The sequence below is a fragment of the Taudactylus pleione genome, unplaced genomic scaffold (assembly GCF_031769625.1).
Source record: "Taudactylus pleione unplaced genomic scaffold, aTauple2 ptg000133l, whole genome shotgun sequence".
Taxonomy (NCBI): domain Eukaryota; kingdom Metazoa; phylum Chordata; class Amphibia; order Anura; family Myobatrachidae; genus Taudactylus; species Taudactylus pleione.
In genome coordinates, this window is record NW_028284535.1 from 1975482 (window position 1) to 1991569 (window position 16088).

A 16088-nucleotide genomic window follows, 5' to 3' on the forward strand; every position below is an offset into this window, starting at 1 on the left:
ACCCCATAGCCGAACCCTAACCTCCCCCTGTGACTAACCCTAGCCCCTCCTGTCCTACAGCCGAACCCTAATGTCCTGTATCCCAACCCTAATGTCCTGCAGCCTAACCCTAATGTACTGTACTGCAACCTAACCCTAATGTCCTGTACCCTAACCCTAATGTACTGTACTGCAACCTAATCCTAATGTCCTGCACCCTAACCCTAATGTACTGTACTGCAGCCTAACCCTAATGTCCTGCAACCTAACCCTAATGTACTGTACGGCAGGATAACCCTAATGTCCTGCAGCCTAACCCTAATATCGACATTCTCAGAATGTCAGCATTTAACGCTATGACTGTCTCCCGTGTTGGGTTGGTTCTAAAGTCTGACAACGTATGATACACTTTTAAGAAGAAATTGAGCTAATTACAAACAAGGAAACAGGTTCAGCCAAGTTTGAGCCGCCTGGCTGGAACCTGTTTGCTGTGTTTTATTTGGAAAAGGACCCACTGTATAGTAATTGTCATTTTTTTGCATGCAAAAAAACATAATTATCATGTTGCATGGAAGCATAGCAATATTCACTGTAAGAATAAAATAATCATTAAAAATACAATTTAAGTTCCAACACAGTCACATCCATATTTGTTTTTGTCCTTTTGTATTACCATGAGCAAATTTTAATTTTTCGAGATACACCCAGAGGAAAGGTGACCCCCAAACAGTTAAATGTGGATCGTGCTACACGCATAGATGGCATGACATATGTAACATTGAGCTCAGGCTGCCAAGGAGGAACTCGCAATAACTCTTCGTCATAAAAATAACAAAGAGGCAAATATTTCATAACTAAGTGTGTTTAAATTGGCAAAGTCCTGAGTCAGGTTATTTCCCCATGCAGTGCAGACACAACCGAGGCAGAACAGTCCGCTTATTGAGGGCAAGCTGTAAAATACAGGCCTGCAGCGCAAATGTCGTTTTGTCGCTCTGCTTCAGTGCGGGCTAGGGACCTGGTCGCTCCTTTGGTCAGGCTGCGGGAGCTGAAGCTGGTCACATAAGCAGTGGTGTCACTATGGGGGTGTGGGCCGCACCGGACACCAAAATGTCGGCTCCTCCTCAGTGGCAGGAGCAACAGGAGCAGGGTTCTGCAGTGTGACATTCTCCGGCAGCACTCTGCTCCTCTCCCAGAGTGCAGGCACAGTCTCCGCCCCAGGAGTGAGGATCTGTACTGCGCATGTGCCGGTCAGTGTCTGCGATGACAGTCGCAAGTGCTCCCTAAGCCGCAGCAACACTGACATGCTGCAGCTGTTTAGGGGTGGGGAAAGGTCGACGACAGCCAGCGTCCCAGAAAAACGGGGTGTCCCAGACAAACGCTAGTGCACTGCTGAACGCAGATTCCCGATGATCAGGAATCTGCATAGGCACCTGACCCGCTCTGCGCAAATGCAGAACGGGTCTGCTATCCCGCACATAGACTGGCAGCAGACTAGTGGCGGGCTGGGCCGGGGGGCAGGGTGCCATGTGCCCCCCGGGCTGCAGCGCCATGCGGGCCGCGGGCAGTCTGTGTTTCTGTGGCAGACTGCACCGCGCGTGTAGCGCTGACCGGACAGAGTTCGGTCAGCGCTACACAGTGACTGACAAACACACAGCCGCCAGCGCCGGCAGCTGTGTGTTGGTTTTGAGTGGCAGCAAATGAGAGTCTGTCAGACTATCACTGACTGCTGCTGCGCCCACTGCAGGAGCCGCCCCATCTTCCGGCTCCCGCAGTGGGTAATGGGAGAGACGACATGACGTCTCTCCCATAATGCAGAGCGGCCCGGCCCGGGAGGACGAACGGAGGAGCGGTGGCGGGAGCGGGGATTCAGGTAAGTGTTTATTTTTATTATTTTTTTTACGTGTGTCTACTGGGGGGAGACCACTACTGGGGGCACTACAAGGTGGGGAACTACAAGAGGGAGACCACTACTGGGGGCACTACAAGGGGGTTGGGGACTACTACTGGGGGCACTACAAGGGGGGGGACTACTACTGGGGGCACTACAAGGGGGAGAGCACTAACTGGGGGCACTACAAGGGGGAGAGCACTACTCGGGGCACTAGAAGGGGGAAACCACTACTGGGGGCACAACAAGGGGGGGGGACTACTACTGGGGGCACTACAAGGGGGAGAGCACTACTGGGGGCACTACAAGGGGGGGACTATTACTGGAGGCACTACAAGGGGGGGACTACTACTGGGGGCACTACAAGGGGGAGAGCACTACTGAGGGCACTACAAGGGGGAGAGCACTACTGGGGGCACTACAAGGGGCAGAGAACTACTGGGGGGTACTACAAGGGGGAGAGCACTACTGGGGGCACTACAAGGGGGGGACTACTACTGGGGGCACTACAAGGGGGAAAGTACTACTGGGGGCATTACAAGGGGAGAGCACTATTGGGGGCACTACAAGGGAGAGACCACTACTGGGGGCACTACAAGGGGGGGGACTACTACTGGGGGCACTGCATATGGGGTACCACTACTGGGGGCACTATATAAGGGGCTTACTACTGGGGGCACAAGGGGCACTGCACAGGGGGTACCACTACTGGGGGCACTATGTAAAGGGCTTACTACTGGGGGCACAAGGGGCACTGCACAGGGGGGACCACTACTAGGGGCACTGTATAAGGGGCACTGCATAGGGGGGATCACTACTGGGGGCACCACTGGAGGCCTGCATAAGGGGGTCCTCTCCTGGGGCCCAGGGGGCACTGCATATGGGCACCACTACAGGGGGCTGCCCCTAATCTTTATTTTCACTTTACATTAATTCCATATGGACCTGCCTCCTCCCTGGAACACTTGAGGGGCGGGGTTCCGTAGCACACACGTGCTCCGGGCACCCTGGCTACACGCTACTCCTCTGCCAGGGCCACCTGCATGCATTTGCCCCCCAGGCTAAAAGTTTCCAGCCAGCCCCTGCAGCAGACTGTCATTGATTGACAGTCTGCGGCCGTTTGTGGGCGGGGAGGGGGCGGTGATGGCCTTCGTTTCCAAAAAATGGAGTCGTTTCACTGTCCTTAGGGGGGAGGGAAGAGGCCAGGTTCTCCGTCGGCTGACGGAGATTTTCTGGCTTCTTCCTCTCATCTGCGGCAGCCGGCTTGCATGACCCCATGGGTAACCTTAGCCGGCCGATGTTCCGCAGATTATCCGATACTGCGTTGGTCAACGCAGCAGGAGGCGTGATGCCTCCTGCTGCATTACCATATCTGCACAGGCGGAATTGCAAATCTGCTTGCGAGCAGCTTTACAACTCCGTCTGAAGCTGAATCAGGCCCTAAGTCCACAATATGGCTGCTTACGCTGTGTGTAGGCGTTACCTGTACTTTAAGGAGGCAATTTCCAATGATGGAGGCACCTGAAGGTGTAGTTATTGTGTGTAGTGTATACAAACACTAGGGGGCACCAGAGTGTGTACTGCCTGATCTCTACGTCATTCCATGACATATTACTCAGTCATACAATATACTGCGATCACCATGCAATGCTCAGCACTATTACAGGGTGATGCAAACCCTGACACATCAGCTGAGCCGGGCCTACAAGTCAGAGCAGATCCTTCCAGCAAAAAAAAATAAAAATTCTTACCTGTAGCATTTATTAAAATTTCAATCCGTATGCATGGCTTACATGCCAGGAGCAGCGGGCACAGCAGGACGGTGGATACTTCTAGAGACTCGATGGGCAGGTTCCAGGGTGCGGTTAAACTTCTTGGTTTGTTTACGTGAAAGCGAACATTTTCTGAGGAAGGAGAAGAAAACTCATAATTATCAAATGAACGAACGATCTACAATTATTGTCCACCTGACCACACTAACAGGGCATAGTGCCATCTGGGATCAATGTCTCTGTCACCTCCAGTACTGTGACCAGCGTAAGTTCTGGATACATTGCTGGAGACTAACCTCATGTTACCAATTTCCTGCACTCCTACCAAATACATGATATTGTTCTATGTCATGAAACTACTGCAGATTTCTTTGAAGATATAAAATAGTTCAAAACTTTAAAAAATAAATGTCACTTTGCAGTTTTTGTTGTAATTATTGACCTTCAGGGGTCGGTCCTATATTTGCATCTGGAACAATGGATATAGACACACTGGACCTGATTCAGACCCGTTCGATAAGCTGCATTCGCACGTAGCCTGCCGATGTTTGCAATCTGTGCATGTGTATAAGACGCAGTGCGCGAACCAGTCCATGTGATCGCAAAGCGCTCGCACCCTGTACACAGACGCCCCGCTAGAATGAGTGACAGAACGGGCCGTTTGTGGGTGGTGACGGGGTGGTCGATGGAAACTGAGGTGTGGTAATGTGAACGCAGGCGTGTCTGTGCATCTTAACGCCGTTTCAGGGGCGTGCATAATTAAGACGCAGCATCAGCATACACGCAGCAGCGCTCGCAGTGCTTGCGGTAGGGTATGGTCTGCCACAAGTGCTGCGTATGGGTCCGATGTTACTCGATGTTACCGATTGTTTAATACACATCCTGGAGATGACATGTGTTACTAAGGGAAAGTGGGCATCTTGTGATAGGCTGGTGGGCGTCTAAATACATACCGCGATCGCACGGCAAGACATAGTGGGCGTGCTAATGTCTTGTTAGCGATTGCAGGATTTACATACTTTGGCTGCTGACAGCTAAGTGCAAACGCAACCTAGCGAGTGTCTCTGAATCAGACCCACTGTTCCATCTGCTCAGAGCTTAGTGAGAGTTTTTCATACAGTTACGGACGTCGTCCTCCTTGGAATCTCACTCCCACAATTTGCTGTACCCAATATCTTGCTGAGTATAAAGGCAACGGCTTCATTTTGCTTTATGATAGATGTGACGTTTGATGTCCCTGCTCACGGCTAATTAAATCTCCTCCTACAGTCTGTAATTAGTGCACGTGCAGCATCTCCTGCAACAGTAAATCAACTGATGACAGTGGGGCCTATTCATAAAACCATAAATGGCCCGGTTAACCATGCAGAGACGCTAGTTTCTGCATATTTAAGGTACCGGGCCATTCATCATCAGGGCTCCGATAGGACCCCCTTGATATTCAGCGAACTCCAAAAGCTGAACGTCTTCGGAGTTTGCTGCCGAGAGCAAGTGCCATCTTCAGACGGTGCTTGTTCTCGGATCCCCGCTCCTTCCTACGGGAAGGAGTTCCGGGGATGCGGAGGAATCCGAGTGGATCTCTCCGCCGCCTCCTCACTACTTCCCCAGTGGCTGTGCGCATGCGTTACCCGAGGTCTCGCATGCGTAGCAGGGACGACGGGGAGCGGGTAAGTAACAGATGTAGCTGCGATACTAACCGAGGGGACAGCTGCTTTTCGGAGCAAGTAACCCTTGCAGCGGGTTCAATACTTCATCATCGGAGACCATACGGCCGTCGATGATGAACAGGCCCCAGTATCTGTCTGGTTTCCATGTCTTGTTTTGAAGGCTACGCCTCCTCCAGGAAAAAAAAAATTATGCACGTAGCTGGGATGCGACAGCGTGCACTGCAAAATGGGACATTTCTCGCTCTCAGCAGTTGGCCAGCATTTTAATATGCTAGGGCCCTCCAGCTGTTGTTGAACTACAAATCCCAGCATGCATTGCAACATTTTTTTTTATCATGGCCAAATAGAAAAACTGTGGCAGGGCATGCTGGGATATGTAGTTTTACAACCGCTTATTGCCCACCCTTATGCTAGGGCCCAGGTAATTAGTAAATCGCTGCACCCTAATCTCACTAACATGGACAATGTAATTTGCAGATTAAATTTCTCTACAGTACTCGCCCCAGTCTCTTGGACATTCATTCTCAAAATCCTAATAAACCCCACAGTAAGTAGAATCTTCCTTAGAATCCTCACCCAGCAACACATCCCATAATCCACATTGCCTGGTAACTACAGCACTCCACTCCTAATTAATGCTCAGAAACTTCTTTCTTATCTTCGTAACTGAGCTGCAATATGCTGAACCTGCCCGCACAAAATAAGACCTTTTACATTGCATAATCACTTTGCTGCCAGGTTCGGTCCGGGCTTGCCTACTGCTCGTGTGCAGGTATCTATCAGGTACAAGCACTGATAAGCTAAGCTTTTTGGAATTTGGCAAACTAGGTATTTTTGCGGTTCCCATAGGCGGCTACGATGTTTATGGATTATGGAAAGTCACTGGTGAAGGCGTCCCACCTGTGCACTATGCAAGTTTTGTTTTTCAGGTTGCAACATTTTCATTTACCTAATGGGACAAGGATCATTTTTACATTCTTTGGCCAAAAGGACGGAGCCTATTTATTTTTGCTTTTGCACCCACTGTTTCACTTTTTTGTGTGTGCGCTGAGTTTTAGTAGGGGTTTTGTGTGAGGCCCTTATGGACCATCCCTTCCCCGTGGTGATGGAGCATCTCTCCATGGTGGGAGAACTGAAAAACCCGGGGGCCGATTCAGATCCGGACGCTAAGCTGCGCTCTCTCGCAGCCGTCAGGGGGCGGATATGCAAATGCCGCGATCGCACAGCCAGGCTAAAGTACGCCCTCTATGTGTTAGAGAGCGACGGCAGAGTGAACGCTCGCCGGTGTGATGACGCCCACTTTTCTTTCATAGCGCACGTCATCTCCAGGAAGTGTATGATTATTCAGTAACATCGAGAGCCATCGGAGCTGCTCGCAGACCTTAAGGTAGACCCTACACAAGCACTGCGATCACTGCAGGCTGAAATACAACCAGGTGACGTGTACAATGACGCTGACATGCTAATTATGCATGCCCAAAGAACGCCGTTTTGACGCTTAGACACGCCTGCATTCGCACATCCACGTCCCCCGTTTTCCCGGACCTTCTCCTGTTACCACCCACAAACGGCACTATCTGCCACTCAAAGGAGCGGCCCATCTACGGACTTCAAGGGAGCACTTCCCCATCGCACAGACTGGTTTGCACATGCGTATTTTGCCACATATGCAGACGGGCAACAATCGCCCATATCGAGCGAGTCTGAATCGGCCCCCTGGTCCATGAAAGCCAACGTCGGGGGAGAAAGGTATGAGCCAGAACCAGGCTGAAGAGGTTGACCTTTAGGCTCCTGCATTTGCGGATGTCAAGGGGTCCACTCAAACGTCAGCAAAGGGGGACCTTAAAATTCCTTTTTCTCCCTAAGGGGAATTTTGGATCCAAAGGGATGAAGAGAAATTGGGTCCATCTCCTTTTGAAGTGGGTCCGTGCACGTCCCTCAGGTTTCAAAACAGTGAAGCTGCAGGCACATATATATCTTGCTGTCTGCAGGAGCAGAGGAGGCGCATGTACTGAGCTTGCTGACCAGGACTCATTTCTGGGTTTCTTCTGGGTTGGAAGCAAAGCAAAAAAAGAAACTGAGCAAATTTGCACCTTGGCAAAACCAAGTTGCGCTGCAGGTGGGGCAGAAAAGTGCAGAGAGTCAGGATGGGGGTTCCATAGCTCAACTCTAACATCTAATTTGCAGGGTAAAAAAAAAATCTGTCTAGTTTTGGTGGGTTACATGCAAAACAGCCAGTATTTACACTACATGCTAAAAACAGAAGAAAAAATATTGGCACCCCTTGGATTGCAGCATGGTTTGTCTAGGGGGAAGCAGTCGGGAAGCCGACAGACGGAATCCGTTAGGGTTAGGCACCCCTAAGGGAGGGTTAGGGGGTAGAATTGGGTAGGAAATACTTACCTTGGGACGATCAGGATTTTCATTGGTGCCGGGATGCCGCTGTCGGGATTTGAACCGCCGGCCGTCAATTATACTGAATCCTGTCTAGGATAGGTGCTAATTCGCGCCTTTTTTTTTTTTCTCCCAAATCTGAATAGTGACTTTTGCGCATGGGAGTTAGACCCAAATTCAACCCAATTCAGCATGAGTCCCATACTGTTCTCTATCTGATGTTACGTATCTGTCTGTTGTCATTTTCAACTATGTCTGTTCAGGAGTAAAAAGTTGGGATAAACCACAAAACTGCTCTCTAGGGGGCCTATGCATCATCATCTGATTGGTTGCTATGGGCAACATCTCTTCTAAAACTCACTTCTAAAAACTCTCACTTTAGTAAATTTACCCCCACTGATCTCTCCTGTCCGTGTTACCCACTCCATACAGTACAGGTTATATACAGTTCTATCACTGGTAGAGCTACAATTATACAAATGTAAATGAAAAAATACATACCATATAGTCTGTAATCCTGCAAAGGGAAATGAAGACAAGTTAGATAATTTATTAGGCAAACAGGACAGCAATATAATTATATATACACACACATATATATAATATATATATATATATATATATATATATATAGTACCGTATATATATATATATATATATATATATATACTGAATATATATATATATATATATATATATATATTATATATATATATATATACTGAATATATATATATATATATTATATATATATATAAATATATATATTATATAGCAAGTCTTGTGGAGGGGCACTCGTACTATCTGGAGGAATGCCGAGGTGCCATCCATAGAAAATGTACACAAACAATGACCCCCTGTATCAAAGGGATCAGGCGGCACTCATATATATATATATATTTTTTTTTATTTACACACACATACATAAAGTTATGAATATATATACATATATATATATATATATATATATATATATATACTTATATAAATAAATAATACATTAATTATTTTAAAAATCTGTTTACGGCTAGTAAACATATTTAGTAAAAACAATGTACTGTCACATGGGAGACACAGGGTGTGCTGAGTAAAACATAATTACAGTAAGAAAAGTAATTAAATCATCTTTACAGCTGAAGTACTCTGGCACAGACCTGTATAATTATCTTGATAATATTTCCATGGTAACAGATTTGTTGTCCCTACAACAGAACTGGTATAGCACTAACAGGACAGATCGATGGTTGGGTTTGTATAACAATATTGGCTATTGATTGGATAAGGATGGCTGCCAGTTGGGCGTAGGGACTGTATGCCAGCAAAAGCATTTAGATTAAGAGACTAGAATTTCTCTTGAAATGTTAATAATAATAATTTCAGGGGCAAACGTAGGATTTGTAGAGGGGGGTTTATATATATAAATATATCCCGCCAGCAACATGCTCACTCGGTGCCTGCCCCTGCCCTGCTGCATCCCTCCAGCACTAACAAAGTAGGAGAGACTAGGACCTCTGACATGTGCTACTGCGCATATGCGTCTTTTCTCCCCAGTATCCATGAGGTCAGGTCAGACCATGAGACTCTCACCACCAATGGCCAGCAATACCCTGAGCTCCAGACTGCCACATACATTACATCTACCGCTGTTACACCTGTGTAATTCCCTGTGTCACATGCTACCTGTTGTTTCCCTGATATATAATAAATCTAGCAGCTGGTTGAGCTGTACCACGTGTGGGCTAACATGCTACTAGCACCAACTACTGCGTTATACACCTAATCACCATCACTCGCGTACTGGCCAGTTACATTATACTCTGGTGTATTAATTCATCGGGAGAACTACTGCTCCCAGCAAATTCTGAATGTGTACCATTGTGAAAGTTTATTACCTGCTGTCACTACCATCTCTGCTAATACATATATTATATAAAAAAACACACACGTATGATATAGAACACATGCACATACAGTATTTATTATATATAACACATACTGTACATACACACTAATACATATCTACACACACTTCATGCCGAAGCTGCAGTAGGTTACTGACGGAGGTGGTAGTGGGCGCAACACATGCCCCGCCCCTTGTGGTGCAATGCTGCGATTTGTGGGTCTATGGGGAAGGGCTAATGATATTGGGCTTGTCCCCTTTCTGTGGCCCCACCCCTTGTGGTGCAATGCCGCGATTCGTGGGTCTATGGGGAAGGGCTAATGATGTCTGTGGCCCCGCTCCCTTGTGGTGCAATGCCGCGTTTCGTGGGTTTATGGGGAAGGGCTAATGATATCAGGCCCGCCGCCTTTCTGTGGCTTTGTGGGTATTTGGTCCACCAGGTGTGAGCTTAAGGCGGGATTTGAGGTACTAAGAATCATCCCCCCTGCGCATGTGACAGTAAATTTATTAATAATAGTAATTTTCCAGCAAGGGAATAGATTTTGGCTTAAATACACTGTGGAAAGACCTTGGCCTCCTTCATCTCTGTGCCCAATAGTGGTCGCACTCTTTGCACCTGCTGTAGCTCCACCTCTGTATTAGGAGCTTCTGTCTGATAGATTGTCCTTAGATTATTGTAAAAGGCACGTCAGACAAACTTGAAGTTGCTCTTGGTGCAGTACAACTACCCTAATAACATGCTCACTAAACATGGTATAATTGTAAAATTATTATTTTTAGAAATACTACCATCAGAAGCTTTATATAATTAAAGGAATGGTATTAAAACACTGTTAAATTTTGAAAATAAAAATGGCCCATTTGCAGGTACACAAATTTCCAAGAACAAAATCATTAAATCCGTCGCTGTCAGTGGATATTAGGAATAGTTGGCAATCACGGCTGTAACAAGTGCGGGGCAACCGCTGCTGCCGCCCTGGGCAGAAGAACAAAGGGGCAGCACCCTGATTGCTCCAAGGGGACCTGGCTCCAGCTCGCACATTGCCTTGTGAAAAGCCACTCTGCCTGGAGAGACCCAGGCCCAGCTCCCTGACGCCAGCCTCCTCTCCTGTAACGTCATGACATCAGTGTGTCGGGGTTGGGGGAGCTGGGGATGGCCCAGGGAGCTGGCGTCCCCTGGCACGGCGCTGTTGCCAACTATGCACTGCTGGCTTGGTATCGATTCACGTTGAATCGTTCAATACACAAAATAGCTGACTCCAGTGTGTCTATGAGACATGGATACCTCCCAACACAGAGGAGAGTGGCTTCACGGCGTACGGACCTCTCACCCCTCCCTGGCCTGGGGGTATGCTCCAAAGCCACCACTCTGCGGAGAGGAGTGACTATGTACAATGAATCATATTGCCAGGAAAAGGGGACTATTGATAAATAAGCTTCAGTGAGACACAATGTCCCTGCTGGTGACCCAATTGGCAGATGGTTCAGGCACAATAGTCAGGAACTTCGTGTTTGTTTTGGAAACAACTTTCACATCCTACATCAACTACTTTTTGTTGGCTCTGTAAATGACATTCAGCTTATGCGCAAAATAAACTTCTGGCTCCCCCAGGCGTTAGGCAATTTGCAATAAGACAATGGAATCAATATGTTAGCATAACTTAATGGGCGTCCTGGCGAATGACAGCGGTTTGCACTTGCGTAAATAATCACATTATAAAAGTCTGAAGGACAATAATATACTGAAATATTAAATATTTCCCATGTTTTGTTCACCTGTGCTTTCTTACTAAAACCACTATGAGAGATATTATAGTCGACGGCTTGGGGGTGATGTATCAAGATTTGGAGGGAGATAAAATACAGAAATTGCCCATAGTAACCAGTCAGCTTGACTGTGCTTGATGAATGAGTTAGAAGCGGATTGCTTGCTATGGGAAGCTTCTCTACTTTATCTCTCTTCAAGGGGTATATTTACTAAAGTGAGGGTTTTTAGAAGTTGAGATATTGCCCGCAGCAACCAATCAGATTCTACTTAACATTTATCTAGCACCTTCTAGAAGATAATAGCTAGAATCAGATTGGTCATACCCCCAAGATACATCGCCCCTTGCAGAGAAGCGGATGATTGCGCTGGGGGAGGAGGGATATGTATATACCTAGCACAGGGGGAATTTTGTAAACATTTACATAAATTCAAGTGTTATTTTGTTTACTAGGCACAATGACAAGGCTTATGTCCTGTCGATAAATCATCATTAAAATCTTTCCAGGACAGATGAGTGGGCCAGTCCAAAGAAAATAGGATTTTGGTACTTACCGATAAATCCTTTTCTCCGATTCCACAGGGGACACTGGAGCCTCAGTACAATGGGGTATAGGAGTGTGTTAACCAGGAGCTGGCACCTTTAAATAAAAAACTACTGGTAGTTAGCTCCTCCCCCTCTATACCCCCCCCCCAGGTCAGTCTAAAAACAACTGTGCCCGAGGGGAGCTGGAAAGTAAGGAGAAGGAGACAGAAAAGCTACATTAATCACACATACATAAGAAAACAACATATACATGAAAAACAAAAACAGGTCAGTCAGACAACATTAAACGCAAACCAGCGTCTGAACCTGTAAAACAGTAACAATGCAGGTAGAACAGCGTAGGGAGGGTGTCCAGTGTCCCCTGTGGAATCGGAGAAAGGGATTTATTGGTAAGTACCAAAATCCTATTTTCTCCTTCATCCACCAGGGGACACTGGAGCCTCAGTACAATGAGGACGTCCCAGAGCTTACATCCCGGGTGGGAGAGCGCTGAGAGCCCTGCAACGCCGCACAGCCAAACTCCGAAGCGGAGGCCGCAAAAGTATCAAAACGATAGAATTGTAGGAAGGTATGCGTGTCTGACCAAGTGGCTGCTCTACAAAGCTGGTTTAAGGAAACCCCGCGAGCAGCCGCCCATGAAGGACCTACCGAGCGCGTAGAATGCGCCGTAATAGGACCCGGTGGTTGTTTGGAAGCCACCACGTATGCTTGTCTGATAGTGAAGCGAATCCATCTAGAAATGGTCTGTTTGGAGGCCGGCCAACCTGGACGGGCCACATCAAACCGAATAAACAAAGCATCTGATTTACGGAGGGAGGCAGTCCTGTCAACGTAAATCCGGAGTGCTCTGACTACATCCAAAGATCTTGAATTGGAAGAGTCATCCTTAAACACCGGAACCACGATAGGCTGGTTTATATGAAAAGCTGTCACCACTTTGGAAAGAAAAGCCCTTTGAGTACGCAACTCCGCCCTATCTTCATGGAAAATAAGATAAGGAGGGCGGCAGGATAAAGCACTGAGTTCTGACACACGCCTTGCCGAAGCGAGTGCCAAAAGCAGAACCACCTTCCAGGTTAAGTACTTTATCTCCACTCTCTGTAATGGCTCAAAAGTATCAGACTGGAGGAAGGCCAACAACAAATCCAAATCCCATGGTGCCGTGGGAGGCACAAAAGGAGGTTGAATTCTCACAACTCCTTGGAGAAAGGTCTGTATATCCGGGAGCAAAGCCAATTTTCTCTGAAAGAAAATGGACAACGCGGAAACCTGTACCTTTAATGAACCAGGACGAAGGCCTGCTGTGAGATCAGCCTGAAGAAAAAGAAGGAGACGTGAGACCTTAAAGACTGACGGAGGAGAATGACGTCTCTCACACCAAGCCACATATGTCTTCCATATGCGGTAGTAATGTTGAGAAGTGACTTCCTTCCTAGCCTGAATCATTGTGGGAATCACACTAGACGGAATACCCTTTTTTCTGAGGACGGCCCTTTCAGTAGCCAGGCCGTCAAACGAAGCTGCCTTAAGTTGCGATATACAAATGGGCCCTGAAGAAGGAGGTCGTCCTGAAGTGGCAGTGGCCACGGCTCGTCTATTAACAGATTCTGAATCTGGGAATACCACGCTCGTCTGGGCCAATCTGGTGCTATCAGAAGCACCTTGATCCCTTCTCGCTTGATTCTTTGAAGCAGGCGCGGAATGAGCAGAAACTGAGATAATAGGTAGACGTAATGAAACTTCCATGGAGCCGTCAGTGCGTCCACTGCAGCTGCTCGTGGGTCCCTTGTTCTGGAGTAGTAAACTGGTAGTTGGTGGTTTAACCTTGACGCCATAAGGTCGGCTTGAGGACAACCCCACCTCAGCATTAGTTGCTGGAACACCTGAGGATTGAGTGACCATTCCCCTGGATGAACATCCTGCCGACTGAGATAGTCGGCCTCCCAGTTTTCTACTCCTGGGATGAAGATCGCAGAAATCGCTACTGCAAATTCCTCTGCCCAAAGTAGAATCCTTGTTACCTCCCTCATGGCGGCTCTGCTTTTTGTGCAGCCCTGCCAGTTTATATACGCCACTGCAGTGGCGTTGTCCGACTGGACTCTGATTGCCTGCCCCTCCAGCAGCGGATGCGCCAGCTGGAGAGCATAAAATACCGCTCTCAACTCTAGGATATTTATGAACAATCTGGCTTCCTGCTGCGTCTAGTGCCCCTGAAAATGCTTTCCCAGAGTCACTGCTCCCCAGCCCCTCAGGCTTGCGTCCGTGGTGAGGAGGGTCCAATCCCACACTGCAAATCTTTTCCCCGCCAGCAGGTGGGAAAGGTTCAGCCACCAAATGAGAGATGTTCGAGTCTTAGGAGTCAGGAGAACTCTCTGATGGAGAAAGAGGTGGGATCCTGACCACTGGGAGAGGAGATCCAGTTGAAAAGGACGGGCGTGAAATCGTGCATACTGAATCGCCTCGAAAGCCACTACAATCTTCCCAAGAAGGCGGATACAGAGATGTACAGACACTCGGCGATGTTTTAAGACCAGGCGCACCATATGCTGAATGGTGGCAGCTTTGTCTTGAGGCAGGAAAACTCTTTGCTGCACTGTGTCCAGTATCATTCCCAGGAATAGTAAACGCTGTGTAGGGATCAGGGAGGACTTTTTGAAATTTAGTATTGAACAGTGTTGCAGGAGGATGCTCTGAGTTAAGCGAATGTCCTTAACAGCCGAGCTTCCGAAGAGGCCTTTATCAATAGATCGTCTAAGTATGGAACACTGACGACCCCCTGACCATGCAGTAGGGCCATCATTGCCGCCATAACTTTTGTGAATACTCTTGGGGCCGATGAAAGTCCGAAAGGTATGGCCTGGAATTGAAAATGCGACTCTAGGACCGCAAAACGAAGAAAGGCCTGATGGGGGGGCCAGATTGGGATGTGGAGATAAGCGTCCTTTATGTCTAAGGACACCAGAAACTCGTTCCTGTCGAGACCCGCTATAACGGATTGGAGAGATTCCATCTTGAATTTGAAAACTCGAAGATGAGTGTTTAAATCCTTGAGGTTGAGTATGGGTCTCATGGAGCCGTCCGGCTTGGGAACCACAAACAGGCTGGAATAAAACCCTTGACCTCTCTGGTGGGTCAGAACATTCACTATTACCTGAGACAATAACAGTTTTTGTATTGTCTCCTGAATTTCTCCTCGTTTTTCTGCAACCAGAGGTAAACCGGTTTTGAAAAAACGAGAAGGAAGTTGGACCCTGAAGTCCAAATTCAGACCGTGAATAATGATGTCCCTGACCCAGGCGTCCTGGCAAGACTGGATCCAAATGTCCTTAAAGCGTAAAAGGCGCACCCCGACCCTGGGATCCCCCAAATGAGAAGGTAGGGCGTCATGCGGCAGGCTTGGCAGCTGCCTTGTCCTGCTGAGTGTTAGAGGCGGCTGATGCTGAAGCTCTACCTCGGCCTCTGGAACCTCTTGAGAAGGCTGGGCCTCCTCTGGAACGCCCTCTAAATCTTCCAGAGGCACGAAAGGATCGAAAGGAGGGACCTGTTAAAGGTCTTCTAGTAGCAGGAGGAGCTGCAGATGGTAGGTAAGTGGATTTCCCACCTGTAGCTTGTGAGATCCACTTATCTAACTCTGATCCGAAAAGTACCTCCCCAGTAAAGGGAAGGGCCTCTACCGCTCTATTAGACTCTGCATCTGCCTGCCATTGACGCAGCCACAGAGCCCTTCTAGCAGATATAGCTAATGCTGAAGATCTGGCGGATAGATTACAAATGTCCTTAGACGCTTCTCCGAGGAAAGCAGCCGACTCTGCAATCTGTTCGGCTGACTGAATTAAGTATTCAGTTTGCGTACCTGTCTTAATCCCCTCAACCAGCTGCAGCGCCCAGGCTTCAATGGCCTTATTTACCCAACAACTAACTAGTGCTGGACGCATCTAAACCCCTGCAACTGTATACAAGGATTTTAATGTGTGTTCCATCTTCCTATCCGAGGTTTCCTTTAGGGAAACCGCGCCAGGCACCGGAAGCACCGTTTTCTTAGAAATACGGGCTACTGACGGGTCCACTGCTGGAGGAGTTTCACATAATCTCCTACTGTCAGGTGCAAAAGGGTAATAAGACAGATATTTCTTAGAAATTTGAAATATTTTGTCTGGATGTTTCCATGCGGAAGAA

General features: G+C 47.7%; 1 protein-coding gene across 2 annotated transcripts in view; it reads right to left on the reverse strand.

The window, feature by feature from the left end:
• Nucleotides 1-16088, reverse strand: part of IL17RE (interleukin 17 receptor E) — an 81220-nt gene that overhangs the window by 33659 nt on the left and 31473 nt on the right. For both annotated transcript variants that reach the window (XM_088473240.1, XM_088473241.1), the window contains exons 2-3: nucleotides 8202-8217; nucleotides 3619-3771 (exon numbers count right to left, since the gene is read on the reverse strand). In XM_088473240.1, coding sequence (XP_088329366.1) covers nucleotides 3619-3771; nucleotides 8202-8217 — 169 coding nt within the window. The remainder of the gene's footprint in view (nucleotides 1-3618; nucleotides 3772-8201; nucleotides 8218-16088) is intronic.